At 34.9% G+C, this 27,985-nt stretch overlaps 1 protein-coding gene across 2 annotated transcripts in view; it reads right to left on the reverse strand.

The window, feature by feature from the left end:
• NOVA1 (NOVA alternative splicing regulator 1) overlaps positions 1 to 27,985 on the reverse strand; it is a 139,202-nt gene that overhangs the window by 35,138 nt on the left and 76,079 nt on the right. For both annotated transcript variants that reach the window (XM_058026094.1, XM_058026093.1), the window contains exon 3: positions 783 to 949. In XM_058026094.1, coding sequence (XP_057882077.1) covers positions 783 to 949 — 167 coding nt within the window. The remainder of the gene's footprint in view (positions 1 to 782; positions 950 to 27,985) is intronic.

The raw sequence follows: 27,985 nt of genomic DNA on the forward strand, positions 1-27,985 counted from the left end.
AGGACAAAACAATCTTTTCCCACATAGGATAGATGAGAAACTAAAATCTTTCCTCTACAGGACAGAGAGACAAGAAAAAATTTCACTAATAACTTTAAATCCTGTATGATGCCTATTTCCCATTCTCCTTACAGAGCAAATTTTTTAAAAATTAAAATTTTTATTGAAAATCGAAGAATAAAGAACTGGGGCAATAATAGTTTGCAAATAATTTTCGCAGTAGCCAAAGATTTCGAATGAAGCCAGTAAAAAATAGGCAAAAAGATGCCCAAAAATTACAAAAAATAAAATTGTAAAAAACTTCCCAAGTAAATTATCCTTAGGTTTTCAAGTTCTTACAGGCAAGATTTTAAATTACCTTATTTAGGGCCTAAAAAAGAAGTTAACTTTTTTCTTTTATTTATATACATAAATGAAGAGAACAATCAGTTAATATGTGATTTTTAGTAACACTTAAGATTTACAGAGGGTTCACCATTTAAGATTAAAATTCAGCAATTTGTAACTGAGACCTAGAGGTCTATTATCAGCTTGTACAATAAAAAATAGTTTATGAAAAAAACACATTAGAGCATGGCATTGGAATTTATAAAATACTGTCTAAAAGAACTGCTGAGAAACATGGAACATGTAAGTACAAGGAAAAAAAAGAGTACCAGCAAGATAATAAAATCTAAAGCAACATTTCCTTAAAGAACATTTTATGTTTACCCCTTCCAGCACTAAAGCTTTAAGACTTGTAAGGAGCTGCTGTGACTCTCTATTCCCAAGCAAAAACTCACTTGTTTGATGCGGTCTGGATTAACAGTGGTCTGAGGCTGTAAGATGCTGACAGGCTCTGTCTTGGCCACGTTCTGAGGCATTTCTCGAATCTTCTCTGCAATGAAGCCATGAACTGCATTTAGTGCTTCCACTGTTCCCTGGATCAGACACACCCGCTCCGTTGTACCTGCAAATACCAAAAGGCATCTGAATGCTGAGGATTCCTCAAGGTCCCACAGACTGCTTCAGCTAGGGCACAAAGATGGCACTCAAAGGCAATGCTGCCAAACCAACGAAAAATACCTCCCTAAAAGCACACATGACAGATTTCTGAAAGATAACATACTGATGATGTGAAGGCATTGTAAACAGCTATTGGTGTAGATCCCACAATCACTAACTTTCCAAGTCAGCCTGGTTAACATCAGTCAGAATACTCATAACCCTCTTCCAAAATGAAATTGTTCTGTTTGTGCTACAGAAAATCAACACCAGTTCTTATCTATTGATTTCTTATTTAAAAACATCTACAAGATGGCTGAAGATGGATGCAGAACTGTTGAAAAATAGTTCCTTGATTCTTTTTTTTTTTTGTGATGAGGCTGCTTTTAGATGATTTTATATGACTAAACAAATATAAAACCTTTCAGTACCAATCCGAATGGTAAGATTATAACACTTCACTGAAACAATCCATGTTCTGTATTCCACATATCAAACCCCTTAAATAGGTTCCAGAAAATCAGTTTTGACTTGAAAAACAGGATCTGACAGGAGTTAGAAAAAAACTCTCCAAACCCCTCAAAACCAACTTAAAAAGGAATATTGTAGTTTCCAATTTCATTCTACAGGAATACCAACATACGACAACCTACACACTCAAGTAAAACTGCCTTAGAATTTCACATAATCCATACTTTCAAAAACATATTCTTTACACTTCCAATATACACAATTTTTTTATATTCATCACCTCACTGTTGTCTTCAAATATCAGTAGAACAGTTCTATTAACAGAAGACAATTATAAAATGAACTATCAAGATATTGGTGTATTCCTAAAAATATAGTAGTACCTTAATACTGATTGTGTTGTAAACATAAGCCAGATACATATCTCTTTTCAATGTCAGTGCATATTTTGCTTCAAGACTATGGAGAACGGGAGCAAAATAATAAATCTGAGCCATAGAATTAGCACAAAAATAAATAAAATAATATTTTTCATTTATATATTCCTAGTAAACACTATTGATCTAAGGTTACAAATTATTCTTTTCTCACATAAAATTGATTCACTCTACATAAGAAAATGAAAATGGCAATGCAATGATGTGGCAAATATCAACAAGTTTGCAACAATTTCTGAAATTCACCACATGTTGGTTGGCCTCACTTCCACTGTGCAATCTGCAGGGAACTCACATAGATTAATGTACCAGAGTGGTAAGCAACCTTCTCAATAGAATTCCTTTCCATTTAATTTTATGTTTAAATAAAGCATAAAATTTTATCAGCTTTTATCATCTTAAAATATGCTCCTTACAAGAAGGCAACATAGACTTCAACAGAGAACAGTACGGAAACCTTCAGAATTTCCAAGAAAAAAATTAGGTTTTATTAGTTTATACTCTTCACCTGCTTCTATCTCTAATATTAAATATTTTATTACTTAAAGAAGAAGAAGCACACTAAGAGCCTTGCCTGCTCTTAAGATAACATATTCACATATACTTAAAATCTGATTTTTATGTTAAGTATCAGGCAATACTGAAATTCAACACTGGTAGAAGCACTGCAGCTAAAAAGACAGAATAAGAAACATGCTTTTTTTCTTTTTCTATCAAAATACGTTATCTAAAAATAATTAAAATTAGAATTAAAACCTGTCAACCAATATGCCAAAATATGTCAGATTATTAATCCTTAATTTAAAATTAGAATGTTTACACTCTTAACTGCAAATTATAAAAGTCTCCCAATCAAATGCATATTTCTCTGGAGGAAGCTTTCACAAATATTTTTGTGACCTCTTACAGCATCTTTTCAACAAATCCGCTTCAAAACACAGCTAATTTTCATTTCCAAACGCTTTCTCAGAAAAGGGAGTTTGAGTGCCACGAGTGAAAGCCAGCACAGCAAATGAAACTTGGTTCCTAGACAAAGCTTTCTTAATGCCCTTTTTCTTTTTCCTACTTGGCTCCCTCCCCTTTTGCAAACACCGCCTGCGGTTTCTGTGTAAAGCGATCCAGCTCCAAGGAAATGCTCCGGGGAGTCTTTACAAGGCAGTATTAATTGTCTCCTAAACGCTGCGATGCGCGGCGGGCTGATCAATGCAGCTAATGCAAGTGTTCCCCTCTGCCTCGGCACACAACACGGGCAAACAAAGCTCGGCTCGGGTTTCGGGCCAGCCCCAGCTCATCCCGAGAGCAGGGACGGCTCCCGAAACAACAAACACCTGCATGGAAAACACCCCTGACAAACAGCGACTGCGCTGCGCCTGACGCTGCTCGGTGACTAAAGGGTCTTTCGCAATCTCTGCTGTTTTAGAAGGCGCTGCATGATAAAAATATGCTGCATGTAACACCAAGCATGCTACATTTCAGTATGTATGAACTAGGGTGTAGCAGCAGAAATCACTGCTCCATGGAAAAATAAAACTGTGCAACAACACATCTCACACAGAGTTCAAGTCTGAAATTGCATATTTGCTTTATTAGCCACACGCACAAAAAAATTTAAAAGTTATAAAATATGGAGAAATTGTATACCTATACAGTCTTGAATTGCGTTAATCTTTTTAAGGCAATGTTGTCATATTCCTTCAGACTGTAATAGCTTCTCACTCAGATCCTAAAGTACAATAAGAATTACGCAAAAGAAAAACTGACAGCTACATGACCAACCTGTATAGCAAAAATAAACCTACAAATCACTAACACTGGTGAAATTTCCGTCATTTTAAGAGCTTTTAGACTCTCTAGTGTATGAATTAAAGTGCCAGACTGCTTATAATTTTCAGTTAACAGTTTTATCCAATCCTTTTTTCACATTTCTGTGAACAAAAGCTCACGCGTCTGTATGTATATTTTTTTTTCACATGATTTTCAAAATATGGATTTAAAGGGCAGACCTAATTTTTGAAATAGCTGACAAAGAAAATCAAACTACCAAAACTCACTGCCCTTATTTATGTTCTAAAAGCATAAACAATATAAAATTATTCTCTTTCTAAAAATTATTTACAACTCAATTAGGTGCTAGGGTCATGTATTGAACACTGCCTTTTATATCTGAAGATACAAAACATATACAAGAGAGGAATAATTTTGACAAAGATAATGGCTAAATGTAGAATAGGTGATCATCACCCCTGTACATTAAATAAACCCAGAAAGAATGTTTATGTTCAATAATGACAAAGTCCATCGCAGAAATTGGCATGTAGCTATAAATTGGAAAAAAAAAACTATCTAAAAACATGCTGCTGGAGTTTCTACAATCTTTTGTTTTGTTTTTTTTTTTTTTCCCCTAAGTGTCTCAAATTAAATTACTTTTCAGCAAGTGCAGCGTCATTTCTTTCCCCTCATATTAGAACCCAAATTCAATTTGCATGTGTGGGTTTTTACTTTTTCTTATCAAATAAGAGGCAGAATCTAATTGCACAAAAATAACTTGCCTGTACACTCACCAAAAAAATTTATCTGTAAAACCATCAGAGTAAAAAGGAAACCTTAATCCGTTTTTTTTTTAGTTTATTTTGTTTAGTTTAGAGGGAGGCATTTTTTGGGCCCTGTTTTTTACATGGCATTATATAGAATATTTCTTTTTTCTCTGCAGTTCCATGGGAGAGGGAAAAGTGAAACCATTACCAAGCATCACACAATTTACAGGAAACTAGACAAAAGACTCTTTTGATATCTAATAAATTAGGACTAAAATGTAAACAGGCTTGCAATAACTTTAAGAACTCATTTTTCCTCCTACCTCAGGTAACTACCTAAACCTTTATTTCTGGAAAATATCCTTGCACACCACACTAATTGTTTCAAGAACTTCCAAACAACAGACCATGATTTTTCTCAGAGAATGTTATTTACTTATTGGACAACTGATACAGCTTTTAAAGCAACCATTAGAATAAATGGCAGGAGATGCAACAGGATAAATGATCCTGATGCTTTTGATGTTTGCATTTCTGCACTTAACTGGCACACATCTATACATGGTTGCCATTAAAATTTAAAATGGTTACTTAAAGACTCTGATTCAATGTGTAGTTCTTCTGTACTCACAGAAATGCTCACTAAATGTTAAATGTGCTTCTGTGTCTTTGGAAAATAAGAAGCATTTCTCAGCTGAAATGTTTTGGGGAATGCATGGTACCTTTCAGAAATCTCTGGCATTTATATGACTCTATAAACTTTACATTGGGCTTTTACGTCAATCTTAAAGAGAATTTGAAAACCTAAAAAGCACAATGCAATAGCAGCCCAGGGTAATCCCAATATATCCACTAATTAAATCTCCTTGTACTTTCCCAGTGTACCATGCCAATTTCTCTGATACTAAAAGTGAGAACCTGTGAGAGAAGCCAAAGCTAAAACCTTAACTAAGTGAAAGCTGCACTACAGTCTCTCATCTGCTCATTTACATGAAGCTTTTTGTTTGACAACTCCCAGTACAGCACTCTACTAAACCCAATGTCCCATACATGTATTCTTGTGACCCATGATCAGTTGGCTGTTAAAGGAGGATTCTATAGAACACCACACAGACTGATTCAGCCAAAAACTGATCAGGCAAACCCCTTGGGAAAATAGGACTGTGCTCGGACACTACTGCCAAGCAAACTAAAAACTGTCAGTAACTTGTTTAACATGAAGTTCTGATAAAACTCTTCCTTGGATATAACACTTGCACTGCACATTTGGATAAAGCCTTAGAAAATGAAAGCCATAAAATAAAAATGTTTTTTAATTCAAATGCATTAGAAGTATCTTACAGGGTCTTCAACATAACACATAAAAAAACCCCTTTGTAATATAAAAGACAAAATGCACAGTCTTAAATGCAAGACATAAGATACGTGCTGTGTTTCTGTAACACTTCACAGATAAGGGAAATGTTACAGAAATCTCAACTGGACAGCTTTGTCCTTCAGTTCTTATCTCCTATTCTTTTTACCTTATTTCTTGTCAGAGAATTAACTAGTCTTAACACACAGTCTGTACCCATATTCCTCACTGACAGAAAGGTGCTACTCAAACCAAAGCCTGATGATCCCAGTCCCCCCAGAATGAAAGGGGAAACAAGGGCTGGTTGAAATTCCAGGGCATTGATGGTCTGCTCTTATTTTCATCCAGACAAAATAACATTGGAACTGCTTGCTTAGGAAACTCACACAAATAAGGGTGCATTCATAGGAAGCTGAACTCAGGTTAATAAGCTTTTAGGTATGACATCTGGACAGCCATGCACATATGTGTGCACATACCTATTCATACCCACATATATACCAATTTGTTTCACTGTGATTGAATAGGTGACAGCTTTCACTAGAACTCAGATCTTGAAATGGATCAAGTTTAAAAATTCTGCATGATTCCTCAGAGTTTTATGAAAACAAGTTTACAATCTGTTTGATTTGGACACAAGACTGAATTACATGAATCCAGGTTTAACGTAGTCATGACTAAAGCAACAGATTATTCCCATATGAGAGAGAAAGCATGGAAATTAAAAAAACTCAAACCTCATCACTATTAAAGGTTTAGAAAAGATGATAAGTCATCTTACAAAGCAAACAATCCCTTAAATAGAAATTGTTTTGTTATGTATCAGCTACAGCTTTGATGATGATCTCCCAGAAACTTAGTCACATAAAAGACAAATGAAGAATTATTATTATTACTACAGTCATGTGTAAGAGACAGGATTGCAACTACTTCTCTTTGTTTAAGAGTTATTAATAAAAAATAAAGATTCCACTGCAAAAGGTAGTAAATGTCTCCAAAACCAAAGGAAAGGGCCAGAGTTTTTTTTTTCTTTCTATGTTTTTATGTAGGAGTGTTACTTAGATGAGAAACAATCACAGAGAAAGGATGTGTACAAATTAATGCCCAAATGGCTGCAATGAAAGTGAACCTACCTATGCTCTGGGAAAGCATGGTTCTGGATAACAAAAGCACTGGAAATAAAAAAGCCCTCAAACCATGGAAAGAAGCACTATACTTTAATAATTTTGTTTCTGGGAATTTTTGTCTTAATATATTATTTGTAAAATTATCTATAACAAATGAACTATTGTTTAATCAAACAGAACCCACCTGAGTCTGTCATAACATTTACAATAAAAAATGGGAATATAAAACAGAATTTAAACAAAATACAAAATAAATTGATTAATCATTGCTATTTACGTGTTCTCCTTAAAAAAAATAACATTAGTTTTGATGAGCCCCAAATTGCATGGTACTCTCTGCTAACAAAAAGAAATCTGTCTCAATTGTTCTTAACAGTGGTAATATACTTGATGGACTTCAAAATACTTCTGATTTTTTTTCAAAAGGAAATGGGCTCACCATTGTCATACTTTATAATAATGGAATGTAAGCATTTGATTATTCATGTATTTTTTAGATTATCAGGGCCTGGAATATTGCAAAAGTTACCATTTTTCCCTATCAGTAACCATCTAAATAAGCAAACATTTATTAAAAATCCAGGAGTGAAATTTGGTGAAAATGTGAAAGTCAATGATAAGTAAATCTTTCAAACTCATTAAAACCAAGCACACACAACAGTACCAGAAGACCATATCTTCTGGAGAAAAGAAAATAACTGACCATATTTTTAGAAGGGGACCACAGAATAGAAAGAAAATAAATAGCAAATGTTTTTCAATATATCTGAAATGAATTTTTTTTATTAACAAAAGAGTGTGAGACTATTTTTTCCTGCAAAGTAATGTTCACTTCACAATTACTGCTTTTATACTATGTTATAGCAATATGAACCTTTGTTCATAATGCCTCCTACATGACAATTACCAACCAAAGGGGAAAACCCACTCATTTAAACAGTAAAATATGTACTCTGAGAAATTGTAGGAACTGATACATTTTATAATTTAGAGTGGTAACTGGAGTGGTAGAGCTGAAATCACCAAGGAGCTTTTCTCCTTAGAACTATTTCTCAAGTTCTATAGTTTAAAAGCCTGTGAAAGGCTTTGGAAAATCCTTCTGGATTAGCTGAGCTGCTCAAGAAATCAAATCACATAATACAATCATTGACATTTATTTGTTTAGAGGAAGTAAATACCAAACTTCAGGTAAATGAGCCATACTCAAACTTTAGATTAGAAATTCTATTAAAATATATGTGACTGCATGTATATTTTTTCCCATATATTGCAGGTAAACACTGACAGCAATCAGGGGAACATGATTTTTTCAAGAATATGCTTATGAATGAATGCTTTTTAAATTAAGTCATGATCCTGCAAAGAATCACCTTTATCTATAGCATCCAAGGCAAACATTAGAGCCATAATTACAGGTAGGAATAAAATGTAAAGAAGCATGTTATAGCAACTGTATCATTAGAAGTATTCTGCATAGTAGTCCAGAACTATGAGGAGAGAGACAAGGATACACACACCTTTTGCTTTCAGACCAAGAGTGTTCTGTCAAAACCAGGATGAGCTCCTGGTGTGAAGCAGTCATTATAGCATACATCCAGAATAGGCCCAAATAAACACAAACCACATTCTTTTTGTACCTACCTCCTTTTTTTCATGCCTAAGTGCTAGTCTAATCCATGTTCTGCTCATAATAGATCTTATGTGCTGTATTTTTAATTAAATCCATAGCTCCCCAGCAGCAGACTCTAGTTCAGAGTTCATATGGTAAGAAGAGTTTCTGATTACTGATCAAACATTTGGTGTGTCAGAATTATCTTTCCTTGTCTTCCCAGCTCCTTCCTGATCACCAGACAGTAACCTTTCTATAGCATGTCCTGCTGATTTTTCTATGAATGGCATTAATCTCCCTTAAATTTAGTTTTCTAGATAGAATTTATGCCCTTAACCAACGTAGCTGGTTAAGAAAGACAGGGATGTCCATGAACATCCAGTGCATCCCATCTACCTTTAGATGGAATCATCCCAAAAAGATATGAAGTTCTCACACTTAATTATACAAGAAACTTTAAGTATTAGTTTAGATAAGATGGAGAGCTCCTCAAAGGCTCACTACATACACGCATAACATAACATGTTTTCCTATTTATACAACATAAATAGGAATTACTCATCTTACTAAAGTGATAATAATTAATATGGCAGCATTAAAAACATTTCCTGGATGTAGGAATAAAGCATTATGTAAAATGATTTTGGTGTTGTAAGAGGTAAGTTGAAGTTTAATAAAGAGATTTTTTTTCCTCAAAAAACAATGTCACATTCATTTCTGCCCACCAGAGGATTTATATAAATTCATAAATATTTTGTCATATCATATGTCTACAATAAAAAGGAGTAAAAAATGTTATGTAGGCAGAACTGCTTCTAAATAGGACTTTTTCACAACTTTTTGCACTGGATGACAGTTGCTCTTTTTCTATTTTTATAGCTACACATTCTTTTTTCCTAAGCACTCAAAAATTCCTGCTTCACAGGTATTTGCTGAACTATTTTCATTCTTGTACAAAATTACTTTCAAAATAGCCAAGGTAGATATAATGGCCCTGGGAAGTTCAGTACCAATGAGAATCAGATGAAGTGAACAAAAGATCTCCTGCCAGTACTGATTGAGCCAGACAGGAGCCTTTTTAAAGGCCAGTCATTTTGTGAGTATTTTCAACTATTCAAAAGAATAATGCAACAATTTCATGTGTATACAAATGGTACAAGATTTCAATGTGTTTATTATTTTTATTATTGGATTTGAAGGAAGGAATATGCATCTCAAAGGACTCCAAGGCATAAGAGTTTTTCCACAGCTACTTTTCAAGAATCATCTCATGGGCTGGAATTTCTAATTAATCTGAGTAAGTTACTGGTGCTCAGATACTCCTCCATGGACCTGCTGTGCAGTAACACAAGAAAAATGTTACAGATTTAAGAACCTCACCAATTCTTCTTCTCAATAGGCAACAAAAGACAAGTTCGTCTCTAAAAATCAGACTCTCTACAGATACAAATACATGTGAAATGGTCTCCTTTCTCTATTTGCCTGAGAGCTCCATTCTATAGGACAGAAACAGATTTAAAAATGAGGAATGTGAACTTCAAGAATGATACCTAATCTGTGCTAACTACTTGTCTGAATTCTGTACCAAGAATGGCCCTTCTCTCAACAATTTTTCAAGTCTATTCCCTTCTCTAACACTAAACCAGGTATGCTCATAAAGCTTCTCTAAGTCAGCAGCAGAGGAGCCCTGCAGGTACACGTGCTGGGGATGGGGAGGAGGGAGGCTGCAGTCACCATCCCTCTGCTCTTCCCTTTTCCTCCAGCCACAGAACTTCTTCCTTGTTACAGGAAAGAAGTTGAAGCTCAGTAATTCTGCTGAGGGAAGAAACAAGCACACTCTTCCAAAGGTCCAATACCATCTGGAACTACAGGATTTTGAGCCTTTGGGATAGGACTCCTGCAGCAGGATCACATTGGCCAGCAGGAGCTGGATTATTAAAGAGCATTTATGCTCACAAAAACTTATGATCTCTTATCCCTAGAAATATCAGCATCAGAGTAGGTGGTAGCACTCTGATATGCTTTTTTAATATTATTGTGACAGGCTCAGATGGCATCATTTATTCAAATAAAGTACAATTTTTCACATTCATTAGCAAGCCAATGAATAGCAGTAATGTATGTTAAGCTGAACAAGGGTGTGAAAATTCCATAAAGCATTTATGTGCCTGAGGGACCTAACAACCCTTTGCCTATTCTTTTTTTCCTTACCCCAAAATTACCTGCCACCTATAAGGATAATTACTTTTTGTTGCCCTCAAATCTTAATTACTTGTGGAGTCTTTCAGATCTTCATTATTCACTAGCCATGCTCACATATCTCTTTTGGGAAAAAAAAAAAAAAAAATAAGGCGTCTTGTGGAGAAAAGGCCTAGAAAATGTTAATCTGTGGAAAAGGTGCAGCATTGATGGCTTGGTACGATTTGGAATGTAATTTAAATGCTAACAATGTGCATTTTCAAGAATGCATTTTAAGTCTCAGGAAACAGAGAAAAGTAGTTAAATCTTCACAATATGAAAAGTCTTACTTGAAAATAAATGGAATGGGAAGATAAATTTTAAAACTGGTATATCCAAAGCACTGGCAGTTGAAGATGCTTAATGACTCTTAACTAACACTACTTAACACAAAAGGAGCTGTCTAAATTGTCTAACAGAAGAACTGACTGGAAACAGTAAAAGTTGAAGAAATGGCAGGAGGAGAACTGGCACAAATCAAACAAGTTACAAAGGCAAAATACCTACCAGTCAGTCATATATTTTGACCCAAATATACACAAAATAAATATATCCCAAAACAAACACAGCTCAACTTTTTAAATTAAAGAATTATTGGTCAGAAGAATGATTGCATATAAGCATATCCATGTTTGATGCCTTTTTTAAAACAGGTATCTGAAACATGCCTAGCATATGTTTCTGGGTGCAAATACAAAGGACATTAGAAATTGCTCTCTCAAGTGAAACAGGTTCCAGTATGAACAACTATAAATGAAAAGTAGTGTACTCCTCAAGGCAAGAGCCTAGCACAAAGCATTTACTCTAGTCTAGAAACAAAAAAGCTGCAGTAAGTAGTTTCTAATCACAAACAGAAACAAAAATAAACAAAGTAAAAACCATCTACTGATATCTTATAATTTTTGAGATGGCATTTCACAGCTATACACAGCAATATTCTTTTCTGAAACTTTAATTTGTGCCTACTCAGAACAAGGCAAAGACTGAAAAAAGCTTTAGTAATAACAACATACCCTCTGTTTAACCAGCATGGAGAATTATCCTAATGCTGTTATTGACCAAGTGTATCAGAATTATGTCAGGCTTTAAAATCTGCCTGGTTTTCTCCAAATCTAATTCTAGATTTCTCTCCTCGAAACTAATAAACCACTCTGAAATAGAAATGAAATTCCTATTCATTCTGAAATCTTTTTTAGCACTAAAAACAAACCATGGAGTATTGTAAAATATGTCCAATAGCTTAATGAGGGACTGAGACATCGTGAAATGGGGGAAAACCCAAATTCAGTAGAATCCTTATTCTTTGATCATTCATGAGATTTTTTTTTAAGTCAAGAAGATTGTTTTTGTCCATTTGAAAAAGAATTTACCAGCCTAATTAGATTTTTTTAATCTTCTCTCAAACCATTTAATTTATGGATTGTTTATTCCTGCATGATACAAAATGCAGTTTTAAATTTTCTTTTTCTCATAGGAAAAAGCAATGTCAGAATCACAACAAAAATAGCATCCAAAAATCCAAGTAATTTCATGAAGCTGGAATCAATAAAGACTATTCCCCTACAGACTTGCATTTTTTTAAGGTAGGAAGATGCAGTCTCTGACAGAAGCTTTTCCCAAAGTTGTTTGGGGACAGCAAATACAGGCATAAAGGAAAGCCCTCCTTTAGCAGAGGATTTCATAGGATCATTCTCCAATCCAAAGATGCTTATCTTTTAAATGGATATAAGATTTTTTTTATCTGAGAGAAATTCATCTCTTTGTCAAATGCTAATCATGTTTATAAAGGGTCCAATGTTATTTCACAAAAACAAGGTAACACTGAGACTGATCAAACAAATCAAGTGCGTTGTTTAAAATTGTCCTAATCATTATTCAGAAGCAATAATATATGCATATATTAATTAAAAATCAAAATTCAACTATTATGCATTTGTCTATTTAGCCCTTTTGTAGGTTTTTGATAAACTAGGATTGGTACATTTTGAACTTTGCCTTTCAACAAAGTGGGTAAACCTTCCTTACATCCACAAATGGTGTCCTTAGAAATATATTTATAAAATAAAAAATAAAGTCCTTAAATGAACTCTTGCAACTCTAATTCTTCCTGAGTACTGAGCAACTCTACTGGGTCAAGTGTAGAAAATGGTTATTTACTTCTACTGAATTTGCATTTCCTGCTCAGAACACATGGTGGAATTTTTTATGTGCCATGATACTTACATTCTGATACCAAGATCACTCTGAATTGTATTCATGACAGTTATATTCAAGTAGGAAAAACTATGAGATCATAATTCTCTGAATTATTCCCAGCTTTTTGTATCACTCCTAAGAAAACACACTACAGACTAGGGGTTCTGGATATGGCCAAATTATTGAAACAATAGGAAAAAAGGTAGCAAATAATAACTGAGGTACTTATGCATGACAAAGGAAAGAAAAATTATTTAATAGATCAATAAAAATTGAACAAGAAAGAGGAAAAAAACTCCTTAAACAATGGCTGCTATTTTAGATTGAATAATGCAATTATGAGATATGTAGATGACATTAAATGTAAGTTTTCAAACACTAGATAAGCAAAAAAATATACCACAGGACTGTTGATAACAATGAACCCAGTCATTTAGACCTTTTTAATTTCTACACCGTTTTTTACTGCAGCATTTGCTGTAATGCTGTATTTTGTTTGCCTTAGTAATCATGAATATTACATGCATTGTGCTCAGTTTTAGAACATGAGCCTTTCTATATTTGTATGTTTCTTGTTAACGTGCTACGGAATTCAAAACCTATGGGACTTTGGGACCTTAATTTAAGCCTGTGGCAATGAAGATGCAGCTGTTCATTTATAAGCAATCATCACAGATACAGAAGTTTGAAGATTAAATTTGAAAAGCCACTTTCCCAAACTTTTTAAATTATTAAATTATAAAAGAATCAGTGCTTTTTTTCCCCCCGAGAATTATTTTTACTCGTTAAGTTTCTCCAAGTTTAAAATCAAACCAAACCAATTTTACAGAGCATTCCACCTGAGCTTGCACCATGTTAGAATTGCAGATTAAGTATCAGTATTTGATTATTATTGTAATGTTTCCTTCTCACATACATAATTATAATATATCATCAACCATGACCCACTCAAGAGTCTTTTGAAGTTGGCATTATAAATTTTATTCTACATTCAACCAGGTGCAATTCAACACTGCTAGCACAATTTATTTAAATGAAACTTCACCTATCATTGAATCAAATAATTATAAAGTAGCGTTATTTATTGGTTTTATAGAAAAGCCCTAAATAAATAAAGCTATAAACAAAGAAGATGACTTTATAAACATTTGGAATCGACATATCTGTTGACATCTACAGATAACACATTAAAGGGTCAAAATTGATCAAAGGTCTGGGGAATCTCTTTCACAGGGAAAGGCTGAGGGAGCTGAGCCTGTTCAACCTTGAGAAGAGGCAAGTGAGAGGGGACCTCATCAATGTGTCAAAGCATCTGAAGGGAGGGTGTCAGACAATGGATCCAGGCTCTTCTTGGTGGTGATAAGTAATTGGACCAGAGGCAATAGGAAGAAACATGCACAGAAAATTCCACCTGAATGTGAGGAATAACTTTACTGTGAGGGTGACTGAGCACTGGAACAGATTGTCCAGAGAGGTTGTGGAGGCTCCCTCACTGGAGACATTCAAGGGCCATCTGGATGCAATCCTGTGCCATGTGCCCCAGGATGACCCACTGTGGTCTCTTCCAACCTGCCTTGTGTTGTGCCTCTGTGAAATGTATTTTGTTTTCACTGACATGACAGGACAGCTGTGTACCTGTGCTACAAGTTACTCTTTCAAATAGGATACTCTGTTTTATAGGATTAGGAGAGTAATCCAGGGTGCAAAGGGCTGATCATGATGGAATTAGTGCCAAAGCGAAATTCCTGTGGCTGAAGTCCAAAGTTCTGCTGTATTAGGGGGCAACACCATAGAAAGCTTTGCAAGTAAGCTCTCAGAGAGAGCACGGTCAAGATGATCAGTAGATATTAATGAAAGTCGTATTTTCAGATGGTTGATAGAAATGGTATCATATTACCATGGCTCTCCTTCTTGATAGTAACAGGAAGCCTCCTTAGATGTGTGGCAGCAGTATTGTTTAATCTCTCCTTAATGTTTTGTCCTGAGTACAGCCTGAGAAAGAAAGTTTCTTCTCCAATGGAAACTATAGGGCTCAACAATATATTAGTCCTTTACAAACGACCAAAAACTGTAAGACAAGAAACTTATTTTCCTCTTTCATTCCTCCTCCTTTATCCCATGATTTTTTTTCTCTTCATTAAAAAGAAAAAATATCAGAAGGCAGTATTTCCTAAAGCAAGGCAGGCCTCCCAAAAGACAATCACCCAGGTTTTGTGATTTTCCTACAAAGAAGTAGCTCTAGCTTCCTTTCCCTACAGATCTAGCCCCTGACAAGAAACTCTGCAGCAAAAATCCTCAAGGAAATGCAAATAAAAATTACAAGGCTCCTTGTAATTTTGAAAGGAGCAGGCAGGCTCCTTTCAAATGCAGTTTCACCTTTTCCTTTCAGACACACTGGGGACTTACTTCAGTAGCACCAGACAGACATAAAATTCAAATAAATGTACAAACACCAGAAAGGAGTGTGGTATAAGCTGTTGGCTAAGAAGAATGGTACCATAAGAGTAGAACATCTAAAGCCACTTGACTTGGGTTGATATAGATGCCACAAACTCAAGTAGGTGAGAATTTGTGAATTAGAGTAGGGTAGGATTTTCTATTCTTTGTATGCTTCTCAGATCTCTCCTTTTTCTGCAAAAGCTCTCCGCAGTGATGGACAAAATCAGAGAGAAATACAACTGGAAAGATACCTATTTTTTGGTACATTTACTTAAATAGATGAGCAAGCACCAGGAAAACTGCTTTCTCCCTATTACTTAAGTAAAATACAGGCAGAAAAAAGGTACTAAAGTATTAAGAAAGCATTAGGAGCTGGATGTCTAAGAGTGTATTTATTAATTTGTTATATACCAACCTCTAGAACATACAATTCAAAATACAGTTAATTAAAGACTATGTGCCTCCCAAGATTTTAGCAAGACACACTATTTTTTTATTACCTGGAGGTAGGTATTGCTCACATTATTGAAGACTGTTTTGTATGGTATGTATTCAAAAGAAATCTAAGCTTAAAATTGATGGTTCAACTTTGTCTTTTCCTGATGTATATCTAGAATCACGTAATTATAAATTCTGAAAAAAAATCCATTTTATTATGTTAATATAAAAAACTTCAAACACAACAATGCAAGTCAGTTTGCTTGAGTTCTCTCATTGATGTCAATTTTAATTTCCCAAATCAATTTTATCACTTTGTCCTATTAGAAGTGCATTTCTTTCCAAGTTGACTCTAAATCAAATATCTGAAAGGAAACCCCCTCAAGATAATTCCCTGATGCAGGCACTACAAACTGGTTATATTTGTAGCATGTAAATGACTACAATGCAGATGCTCATTCCAGAAATTGTCAAACATCCCTGACCTCTGTCAGAGTGAAGAACTTGGTAAGAAATTGCAACATGCAGAAATTTCATGTGCTAGTGGTATTTAGAGGCCATTGCTCCCAAGCAGGAATTTGAACCCTGCTCAACCATCTAATGCAGATCTACCTACCATGCAAGTCATGAAAAGCTCCTAGGAAATGTGCATCTCAAGTCTCCAAAGTGACAACCAATCAGGAAGGGACCAAAAAAGCTCTTCCTCTGCTCTTTGGGTCTTTATATGAAAATGAAAATTTAGCTTGAAATAATCAAGGCTTTTCCATCCATTACCCAATAATATCTTCTAAGACAGTTGCTATTCAAGTGATTAAGTTCTAAGCAGTTGCATGTCTGAAAAAGTAATGATAAAAAAAGGCAGCCTGCAGGAAATCCAGAAGGACAAACCTCCAGAATTTAAAAAGTATCACCAATGAGATCAGCTTTCCTTTTGAGAAAAGTTCAGTATCTTTTTCACATACAAGACAGAAAAAATCCACTGTATTTTAATTATTTTGAGCTGGAATATCCACACACATCACCGGTGCCTAAGACAGCAAGGATTCAGAACACATATTTTGCTTACAGTATCTCTTACAGTATGCAAGGTAACAGTAACTTTTCTAATCAACACTACAGTATCTCATCTAACAGATCACCTGGAGGATATAGAAAAGTAGAGTGAATTACAGTTTGCTGAAAATTCACCACAAAGGATTCGAACAGTTTATTTGGTTTGGGCTTTTTTTTTATCAGTATCAGAAAAAGAACACTATATTCTTTAGATCTTGGAGGTTTATTAAAGCAAATGGATGTCAAAAAGAAAGTAGGCCAATCAAAAATAAAAAGGATGTACGTAAGGCATCGCTTCATCCATCAGGGAAGAAGATTTTTTTAATATAACTTTATATAATTTTTAATTTTATTTTTATATCCTTTACGTATGTATAGATACATACACACCTCATTTGTAAGAAAAAAAAAAGCTGTCTCTATCGTATTTCTTTAAATTTTTAAGATGAATGGCCTTATACTAAAACTACACGAAGTGTGATGGAAGAAAAAAAATTCAAAAAACCAGTAACACATATTTGATAATGCTAATAGCTCAAGTGTTTTTGTACCAACCACCAGGCATTCCTGCAACTACCACTATAAAGCTCCTCTGTCACTGTCTCTAACTAAGAAATATTTTACACAACAACAGAAGAGCAAATAAAGAAGTAAAACAGCCCAGTAGCTGCCACTGCTCCTTCACTCTGCCTGAAATAAATAATTAGATAGGACACGATTAAACAGAATTACGTTTACGTCTATAGTTTACATGCACGTATTTTCATGCATACAAGTAATAGACAATGCCATATCATCTCTGCCAGGAAGTCACCTTCATTTGCAAGGATGTGAATTTGAGCCACACAGCTCCTCACTGGATCAAAATTAAAATGGAAGCAAATCAATTTTGTAATTATTAATATAATAGACAAGAACTAGGGTGGTGAGCCATCAATTCTAATTAAAGGCTGCAATTAAAGGATACTTCAATCAATCATCTCTCTGAAAGTATACTCTATTGATTGCTGCATTAATTATTAAAATCATATTAAAATAAAATTCAGATTTACTTATCTGCCAGCTACTTCAAGATAATATTCTGGGTCTTATAACTAAATGAGTGACATCATAACTAGGACGAATTTTTTTTTTTTCCTGTAAAGAATCCTCAGAAGGAGAACTCAAAAATTTTTCTTTCTGACTCAGTCTATTAACTCCCCATGGCAGTCCTTTAGGACCTGCTTTTCCTTCATCAGTATTTGTCAGAATACTTACTTATGTCTTATGTACTTCAAGTATACAGACATATCAGACAATCCTAAACTAGGTATTTTAAGAACTTTTGACAGAGGCAAAGCCAAGAGCCTAGTTCTATAAGCAATAGGGAGAAATGTTAAAATACAATTCATAATTTTGCAGTGAAATACAGGTAGGTGAAAAGCAGAGTTCACCGTTAATGGCAACAAAGAGGTACTTGACTCAGTCATGTTTTATGTTCCTATGAAAAAAAAGAACATAAATAAGAAAGTAGTTGAAAAGATTAAGAGGATAATTCAATCTTGACCACAAAATTCAAGTTAAAGGCAGTCTCAGTTGAGGAAAATACAAAAATATTGAAGTAAACAGACTGTAAGACACAAAATAAGCCAAGATATGGGTGTGGCAAGTAAGAATTTTGAAAAATTGCTTCCCACCTTAGTCCTTGCATAAACAACTTTTGATGCTGATATGATAAAACCATAAAAAGGCACTGCCTGAATTCTTATGTATGTATGTTATCAGCATTATCTCATACAGTTTCTTAGTATCTGCAGTAAGCTAACACAATGACAAGAAAGTAAGGTACAGTTGAAACCCTCTTGATTTCAACTGCACAAATACAGTACCTGGTGTATCAACAGAATTTCTTTGTTACCTTATCCAAACAACCCCTAAAGAGCTATTTAAATTTTGCCTGAAATGAAAAGATTGCCAGATGCTTTCAAAGACCACAGGCCCTTGACAGAGCTAAAAAAAGCTAAGACTATCTCCATAAAATCTTGAATTTGTAAAAACCTGTTCCAAATGGTCAAATTCCACAGCTAATTTTCAAGTTTAGAATTGTATCAGCAGGCAGCCTGGCTACAGAAATCTATGAAGTTATGACTGCCACCCACTGCTTTGCAACTATGGCCTGCAATCAGGAGAAAAAAAAATAGTTGAAAAACACGGGAAGGGAAAAAAAGAAGAAAGGAAAAATTTTGACAATAAAGTATCTTATTTTATTAAACCATTGCTTATGCTAACAGAAATGTTAGCATAACCAACACCTAGAAGCTGAAAATTTTAGCTCCTTCTTCAAAAATAAAGATCAAACTTTACAAAATAAAGTAAGGCTTTAAGTATAGAATTTACCTAAATATCTGCCAATCAAACTTGCCTCTCTTAATTGTGTTCCACCAACCTTAGCCTCCTTTGAAAGTCAAGCAAGTAACAGCAGGCAATAGCAGCAGGTGAGAGGGAACAGGCGGTGGCAGCAGGTGAGAGTCACCATAGGTGTTGTGCAGTCTGGCTGAACGCACAAACACAGGCTTCAAAAACCTGCTCCAGCTTCAGACTCGCTGGATGCAGCTCACTAAAACCACTACAAAGCCAGGAATGTTTCCATTGAGAATCTATTTCTTTAGAAGGTAGAAGTTTCGTAAACTATCTTGGCAAAATCAATGAATTACCTTCAACCTTTTACACTAACCTTCTATCATAAATTCCACATTTATGTGGTGTTAAATTCTTTAAGACTACATGCACATCATATCATCTAAAGACATTTCACAAAGACAGATATAAAGACTGATACAAAGGAAACTATCCGTATGGATTTATGATTTCAGACACAATATTTCACAATGAATACCTAAAATGTTGCTCCAGGTCACTTCTCCTTTGAGATATCTATTTAGAAAATTTAAGCAGTAGTTGATGGCAACTAAGAACTCTTTGTGGCAACTTCTTTTAAGTTATCACGGGTTATCAATGCTGACTAAAACCCACTAAAAGTTAGGAAAATACAAGCATAATATTTATTATTATAAAGACAACCACAATAGTATATTGAAGTTTTTTGCAAGAACAAATGCAGTGCCATCAAGCTAGCTATTAAAATTCCTTCCCAGTGTGTGAAGAATGTTTGTACATTTATATAAAAACAGCATGTTAAAAAATATCTTTGAAATAATTACCGGGGAGAGGAAGAAAAGTATTACAAGAAAGCAACAACAAAACAACTATTATCAGTTTATGCAGCAGGACTATTCTGGTCCTCCAAGTGCCTCAGACTACTCCAGGGACAGGATTTTAAGAGCAGTTACATTTGTACAGTAACTGATGCGTTCAGTTTTCCTCACAACAGTGATTAAAATGGCTCAGAGAGGGTTGTCGTGCTGAATGCAGTTAATCATCAAGGATTAGGCAAGCTGGCTTAAAAAATTCTGGCTTTACCTATCACATGAAATTACTTTAAAAAATTAAAACTATAAAAAATCTGATTCTAGTAATTATTGGCAGCCCTCAAATTTGACTGCTTTTGCCATGAGATATAGGTAGCTACATGAAGCCCAAGATGTATCATTTAAGAGACTGGGAACAAAATCTACTTACCAAGTCTTACTGTAAATTTATACCCTCTGTACATGATGCCACTAATATTTTTACACCTCATTAAACACAGCTTTTCCTTGTTCGGGGTTTTTGGGGGGTTTTGTTTGGGTTGGTGTTCTTTAGTTTGTTTGTTTTTAAAGTTATTTTTCTTTTGTTTTTTAATCAACCACAGTGTTTTTACAAAACTATTCCTAAAGCTGTTTCTACAATAACATTAATTTGCAAAGAGACACAAGCCCATTGTTTGGTATGCACATAAAAAGCAGAGCCAGAGAAAGTATTAAAACCAGCAGTAATGATGATTCTTATATATTTTTCTTTTTGTCTTTAAAAGCCACTAGTATTTATGCTAGAAAATACTGCACATATTTGGGTATCCTTCTTAACAAAACATAATTAAAACCAGGTTTGTTATGTTACAATTACCTTTAAAATCATTCACTTTTGACTTTTCATATGACTTATTTGGATTCAATACTATAAATTTTATTTACATTATGTTTATTGTTCTCAGCCATGATAAACAGAACCTGTCAATATTAAATTGCACACTGCTAGTTTTTACCTTATTTTCCATACAAATTCATAACATTCTATCTATTTTAACCAACATCTATTTATAACAACATTTCTAGATTAAAACATCAAAAGCACTTTACTAAAACAATTAAGACTACAAGTTTCATTTTGAATTAAGACTTCACTGGAATGATTTTATAGAAAATGAACATTAAAAGTTAAAAATTACTACATTTAAAAATAGAATAAAACAAAATCTTATACTATCATAAAAGAGTATTTTTTGGTTTTCTTCTGATTATGTATAAATATCTCTGCTTTTGGCAAACCGACTGCTACTGGTGGATTGTTACACTGTGGATGTAATAATCTCTATTTACTACTTAAAGTACTGCAGTGAATGAAAACAGGCACTGAGGACAGATTTACATTTTGAAGATTACTGCAAAAATCAGAGCATTGGTGATTTTATTAATAACAATAAAGAGGAAAAACATCCAGTAGTGCAGCATGCAGGTGCAGACACTGAAGGTCCGAGCAGCCATGTGTGAGGAGACTAAAACTGGACAAAGAGCTAAATCAGTTGATGCCCCAGTTCTGGCAGATGCTGCTGTCCCTGAAACAGCAGCATCTGATCAGATTAGAAATGAACTCCTGAACCTTCAGTTTTCAGCCTGACATGTCCGGATAATCCAAAATTGGAAGTGCTTTACTGTAATATGCTGGGCTGAAACCTGTGGTGGTTCAGGAGCTGATCTGAGGGTGGATCATGTGTCCTGTCTTGAGGACAGCAAAGTGCATTGCCCAGGCTGCAGACAGCAGTACTGTCAGAGGTGTGATTTGTGACCCTGGGCCACGTGTCTGTCAGAGCATTCATATGAAAGAAACATTAGAAACACACATACAATCAGAGTAAACACTAGAAATACAATTATCACAGCAGTTAAAATTATTTTAAAATTATTTGTTTATCAAATCTGTTGCCCTGTTTCCAGCAGTGTTGTCCAACATTCAAATGGCAAGCATAAAGAAACCCTATGTAAGGCATACATTAATTCCAATCAATTTCAATTTCATATTTTTACTATTGTTTGCCTAAACAAGGTAGTTTAATCAGATCCCTCTCTATACACTTTTAAACATACATCATCTCACCAACAAAATAAAAGCATTCTTTCATTTTGACATATGGATAGGAAAACAAAGGCTCTGCAGCTTTCTGGAAAAGCATTTAAGACCCAAATTATCACTTGTCTGGCATGCCAAGTCTCATCTACAAAACTTAGCTAATGATAAATTTGGAAACAATTGAATTAAATGAAACCTGTTTGAGAACATATGAAGTAAAAATTGTGTGTAAAAAGCCATGTATTCAAGCAGAGGTAAAAGCTAAGTTACAGAAGCTGTAATCCAAGGATCCATTCAAGATTTTTTTTTGTCAACTTTCCATCCTTTTGTCTTTTTTTACAATAGACACAATGCAAGCTGTGATCTATTTTTTTTTTTTTTTTAACTTAAGAAATATTATTCAAAGTTTACTGCTGTGTATTTCACTACTCTCCTCTATTCAAGTAGTTCTCCACTGCCATGTAATTTACTCTTACTCTAGCTTTGGAAAGCATTAACTCCTATTATCTTAATTTATTCACCTAACACTAGGAAATATATGTAAAACTGAAATTTCAGTCGGGTGAGAAATGTCTTTAAACCCTTGAACCACAAAAGTGTTCCTGCGAAATGAACATCAGGACCAGTGAGTGTAGATTCTGATTACACTTGTACACCCAGCAGAAGGGTGCCCATAGCAACACTCATTTTTCAAAAACCATTGAACTTAAGTATGCCCTGACAAAGAAAGGACTGTAAAGGGTCAGATTTTGTAGAAAAGAGTTTCAATGGTCTAAACAATGAATTCTTTCCCTATCTGATATTATCTCCAAGCCTATTCAAATCAGTTAGCAGGTGTGAACTAACTACTGTAGCATATGTTTCCTGTTGTGCTGCCTTTTGTTCATTTTGACATAATCTATAGCATATAAACAATACCTGACTCGAACAGCCATTCATCCATCCATCAACAGAAAACCCCAAAAACCAAACCCAAACCCCCAACTTTCTACAATTGTATTGAGTTATAACATAAAAGGTAAAAATCTGTATTTAATGGCCATGCTTTTCTCCTGATTTATGGTAATGGTTATTTTTGATCTCATAGAAATATGTCTGAACAGCTCTGCCACAAAAGAAAACAAATGCTAAAACCACACATAAATAATTTCATTTTCACAGAAGTATGATTCTATAGCTTCCAGCCTAGGGGCATTCAAACAATCAGGTAATTTTAACTCCTATCAGTAAATTAAAGAAATGCAGTCTGATTAGTGCAATATGCCCAAGTGATTCACAATGAGCACAGATTTCATACATGCCCTACTTTCCTTGAATGGACCAAGCTATTAATTTCTTTTTAAAGGAACAGTGATTTTTTTTTTCTTCCAGGAGATAAACTGCTTTCTTAGACATGTGGGTTTTGCTTTTGTTTGTTTAGTTCTTGACATAAATTGTTCTATTTGAATCAATTTTGTTTTCAGATGTCTTAGTGGAACTGATAAGACAACCTTTACACTGTGTTTGAAAACAGGGCATATTTGTGATAATTATGGATTAAAAATACTTGGTTTTAAGCAGTAGGCTTCTGAATTGTTTCTGACCTTTAAGCTTGAATATCAGACTACACTGTGGAGTGAGTCATACCAGCATTCTGAAAATATGTAATGAACTTAAGCATATTGAGGTTTTGCCAATAATATCTAATTCACATAGGATGAAATTTATTTTCTTTGTATATAAACTAGAGTTTTTTACACATCAACAGAGGATTATCAATTGCTGGTCTGATTTAACATCTACACAAATTCTATTGCTCTGGTATATGACTTATCTGCACTGGTTTTATTACCAGAGTGCATTTATTTCCAATTTCTTTAAGGGAGATCAAAAGGCTCTGTTTAGCAGCACGGCCAACAGCCTTTTTCTCCTTGCTCAAAAGAGCTATCCCACTAAAAATGTAAGAAAAACATGTTCAAAACCATGAAGCTGGTATCATTTGACTCTACAGCTTCACAAGTATATGGTCCACATGAATCTTTTGTGAGTGAGAGGAATCCAGTTGTACTAAATTCAATGTACTTGGTATTATTTGGGGCAGAGAATAAGAACAGAAACACTATTGCCTAAATAAATAATTTGCATGTATCTCACTGTGATAAAGAATAATGCATGGGAGATATTCTCCCATGAATAAAGTGAAAAAAAAGGGGATATTATACAGGAAAACTTTAAACTTCTGAAACTTTTCTTAGATTGAGTCCATAGTACCAATAAAGTTTTTTTAAATGTTGAATCCTTGTTTAAGATAAAATGCAGTTTAAAAATCCACCCCTTATTTTAAGCTGAAATTTAGTCTTTGAATTCAAAACCTCAAAGTTGTAATTCAGTTTAAAGCTGCACTGAGGTTTAAAATTAAATTGTTGCTTAATCGGGCTACACTGAAAATATCTTTCCCAGACCAAATAGTTTTTTAGCAACTTTTAAGTTCCTCCAAGTAGTCATCTGGAGGGAGGGGGAAAAAAAAGGGAGTCAAATTCTCCAAGACATTATCAAAGGTATCTCAGCTGAACAAATAAGAAAATATATCAAGGTATAAAAGCTTCTTTCCTTGGCTGATGCTGAGCATGTGGCAAAGCCATGTCAGGTGAATTGCTTCTCTGACAGCTCCAACCAGCAAACATGAAATCAGTTATAAAAGACCAAAATCAAGTTGCCTCATCAGAGCAGCACTCTGCTTGCTCCATTTCACTTACTCCAATTTATTAACTATTTTTCAATACAGTGAACAATCATACTAGTATGATGTCAAGCTGGAAAATGAGTAATGGCATGATGAAATTAAAATTTTTGGAGAAGTAATTTTAGTAATGCATGGGAAGCATTAGAAAAGAAAAAAACATAAAAAAGAAAAAAAATCCCAACCAATTGGTTTTCAAATATTAGCAATTTTGCTCATTAGTCATGCATATTCAAATGTAGATTAAAAGAAACCTCATCTAATCAAGTACATTATGCAACTCTATGCCACATGTGACTGTCTCATCTGCCTTAAAAGTCTAGTTAGATTTCCCAACTTTTGTTTCATTTTTGTAGCTAGCAAGTTGAGGAATAGGTTGAAAAGAACCCTCTGCCTTGGTACAGGTTGGGAACCAACAAGTAGGAAAGCAGCATCGTAGAAGAGGCCCCACAGGTCTGCTCAACACAAAACTGCCCTTGAGCTGGCATTACTCCTTTGCAGCAAAAACCCCCATGGCATCCTGAGATGCATTAGGAAGAATCTCACCAGTATCTTCTCAATGTCTTTAAATACCTGGTGGAAGGAAACATAAAAGATGTACCCAGATGCTCTGAGATGTATCCAGTGAAAGGACAAGAGACAATGGACACAAATTGAAACTGGAAATTCTGTTTAAAGGCAAGCAAAAAACTTTTATAATATAAAAGTGATAGAACACAGGACCTATCTGCACATAGAGGTTTTGCAGTTTTCAAGAGGGGCTGTATTCAAAATTCAACATGATGCCATTCTAGCTGAAACTTTTTTCAGTAGCAGCCTTAGAGACTAACAAATATCTAGATGTCACTTCCAACCTTAACTATTCTGTGATTCTGTGTGACCAGAGAAAGATGCAATAACATTGTAGCCAAAGTAATATCTATCTAAGAAACACATGTTACCTTAGCTTTTAATAAAATTTGTAACAGACAAATGTTAACAAGGGAAACAAGAAAACCCCAATTTTATACATGTACATATCTGCCAAAATTCAAGCTCCTGCTCCTAAAAATGTCATTGAAAGGGAAATATGTCTTATTCAACAGCTATATGGGGGATTTTTATGCTCTCTATAAAATGGCTGTAATAGAGTAAACAAAGTTTTCAAAATATGTACATGGAAAGGAAAAAATGGTTCTAAGGGTCTAATTATGGTGTTATTTATATAGACTTTGGGTATAATTGAGAAGGTGAACATTTTAAACATAAAGAACTATCATATAGCTTGATGGCTTGAATGAAGAATAACTAAACTTTGAGACTGCCAAGTATCCAAAGCAAAGGTTTAGCTACATAAATACAGCAGTTAACAGCATGAAGAAATTCACATTCTTCACCACTGAAGCTGCACAAAGAAAACCTTCTGTACACAGTCTTGATGTTTGGACATTAGGTAATTTGGGAGGATCATACAACTACAGAAATTCAGTGACACACCCACAAGATTTTCTTCCCAGTATGCAGTCACTCCATTGGAATGTTGCACATTGGCATGGACCTGGATTAGGTCCCTTAGATGTAACTTGAGTACAAATAGCAATGTGCTCGCATTAATGTATCAGCTCAGGCAGCTCATTACCCTTGTTAAATAAACAGACTAAGTTGCAAGCATGTTTTTAATCAATAGCAACAGTCATTCTTAAAGAGCAAATGCAGGTGCCTACAATTCAATTAGGCTTGCTCATGTTATATACTCAGAAGAAAAGTTATAAAGTGTTTATTAGACTTCTCCATTTTTTCAATCAGTGCTGATAAATGTAAGTCCAATTAAAGAATCACAGTGCATCCTGAGTTAGAAGCAACCAAAAGGATCATCAAAGTTCAGCTCCCGGCCCGGCACAGGCCCACTTGAAGAATCCCACCGAGTGCTTGAGAGCAGTGCCCAAACACTTCCTGAGCACTGTCCTGGGGAGCTGGTTCCAGTGCCCAACCACCCTCTGGGGAAAGAACCTTTCTCTAATATCTGACTTAAACCTGCCCTGACTCATCTTCAGACCCTTCTCCGGTGTTCTGTCACTGGTAGCACAGAGAAGAGATCAGTGCCTGCCCCTCCTCTTCCCCTGATGAGGAAGCCACAGACAGCTCTGAGGTCTCCCTTCAATCTCCTGTACTCCAGGATGAACAAGACCAGGGATCTCAGCCACTCCTCATACGGCATCCTGTCAGACAGTCTTCTGAAACTGTAGCCATTTGTAGCTACCAGGAAAGTAAAACTGGATGCTTTCCATTATCATACCAAGCATGATCCCCTGAACTTGCATACAACACACCCTCTTGTTTAGGGGCAAGAACTGCATACCAAGTTGCTCCCATCCTAACCAAATCCACGTGTACTGAAGAGCAGGCTTGAGTTTTAAAGCACTCAAGATCTGACAATATCACTGCTAATGATTTAAGAGGCCTAACAATTCTCAAACTGCTCCTCTAGCTTCAGAGATTAAAACTCAATTTAGGAATTCATTTATCAATTTAAAGCATTTAAAGATTCTACTTTGAGAGAATCAGTAGTTTTCAAATAATAGATATAATTTTAGAATTTCATGGGGGTTGAATTTTCATGAGAAATTTAAGGCAAAATTCCCTGAAAGAATAAAACCAATGAATGCCTAATCTGTCATTTTAGACTCCAACATTTAGATTTTACTGCTATTTATACTTTTCTATGCAACTTCACCAAATGTGAAAAATGCCTTCAACTAATGAACTTTCTGTTCATTTCTTCAAATTTATCAAGTGTCTACTGATTGAGCACTGACTTACATGATGATAATTTCCAAACTGCATCTAAAATTGAGACACCACAAATATGTAACCATCTCTGCCTATGCAAATATTTCAATACCTTTCTTGGCAACAAAAAGCAAAATACACAACCAATACATTAAAATCTACCATAACATGTGTAGGTTTTAACAAGCAGTGAGCAGCTCAATTCAGAGCTCAGTTTCTGAAAGTCTGTTTGCAACAATTCACAACTGCTCTTCTAAGATTTCTGTTGATTATACAGGAAAAGGAAATGACCTTCCCCCAGGAAGCTCTGGCTTTTCCTCACAGCTATATCCTCAGTATTGGTGAACACCTC

Source organism: Melospiza georgiana, chromosome 6 (assembly GCF_028018845.1).
Source record: "Melospiza georgiana isolate bMelGeo1 chromosome 6, bMelGeo1.pri, whole genome shotgun sequence".
NCBI lineage: Eukaryota > Metazoa > Chordata > Aves > Passeriformes > Passerellidae > Melospiza > Melospiza georgiana.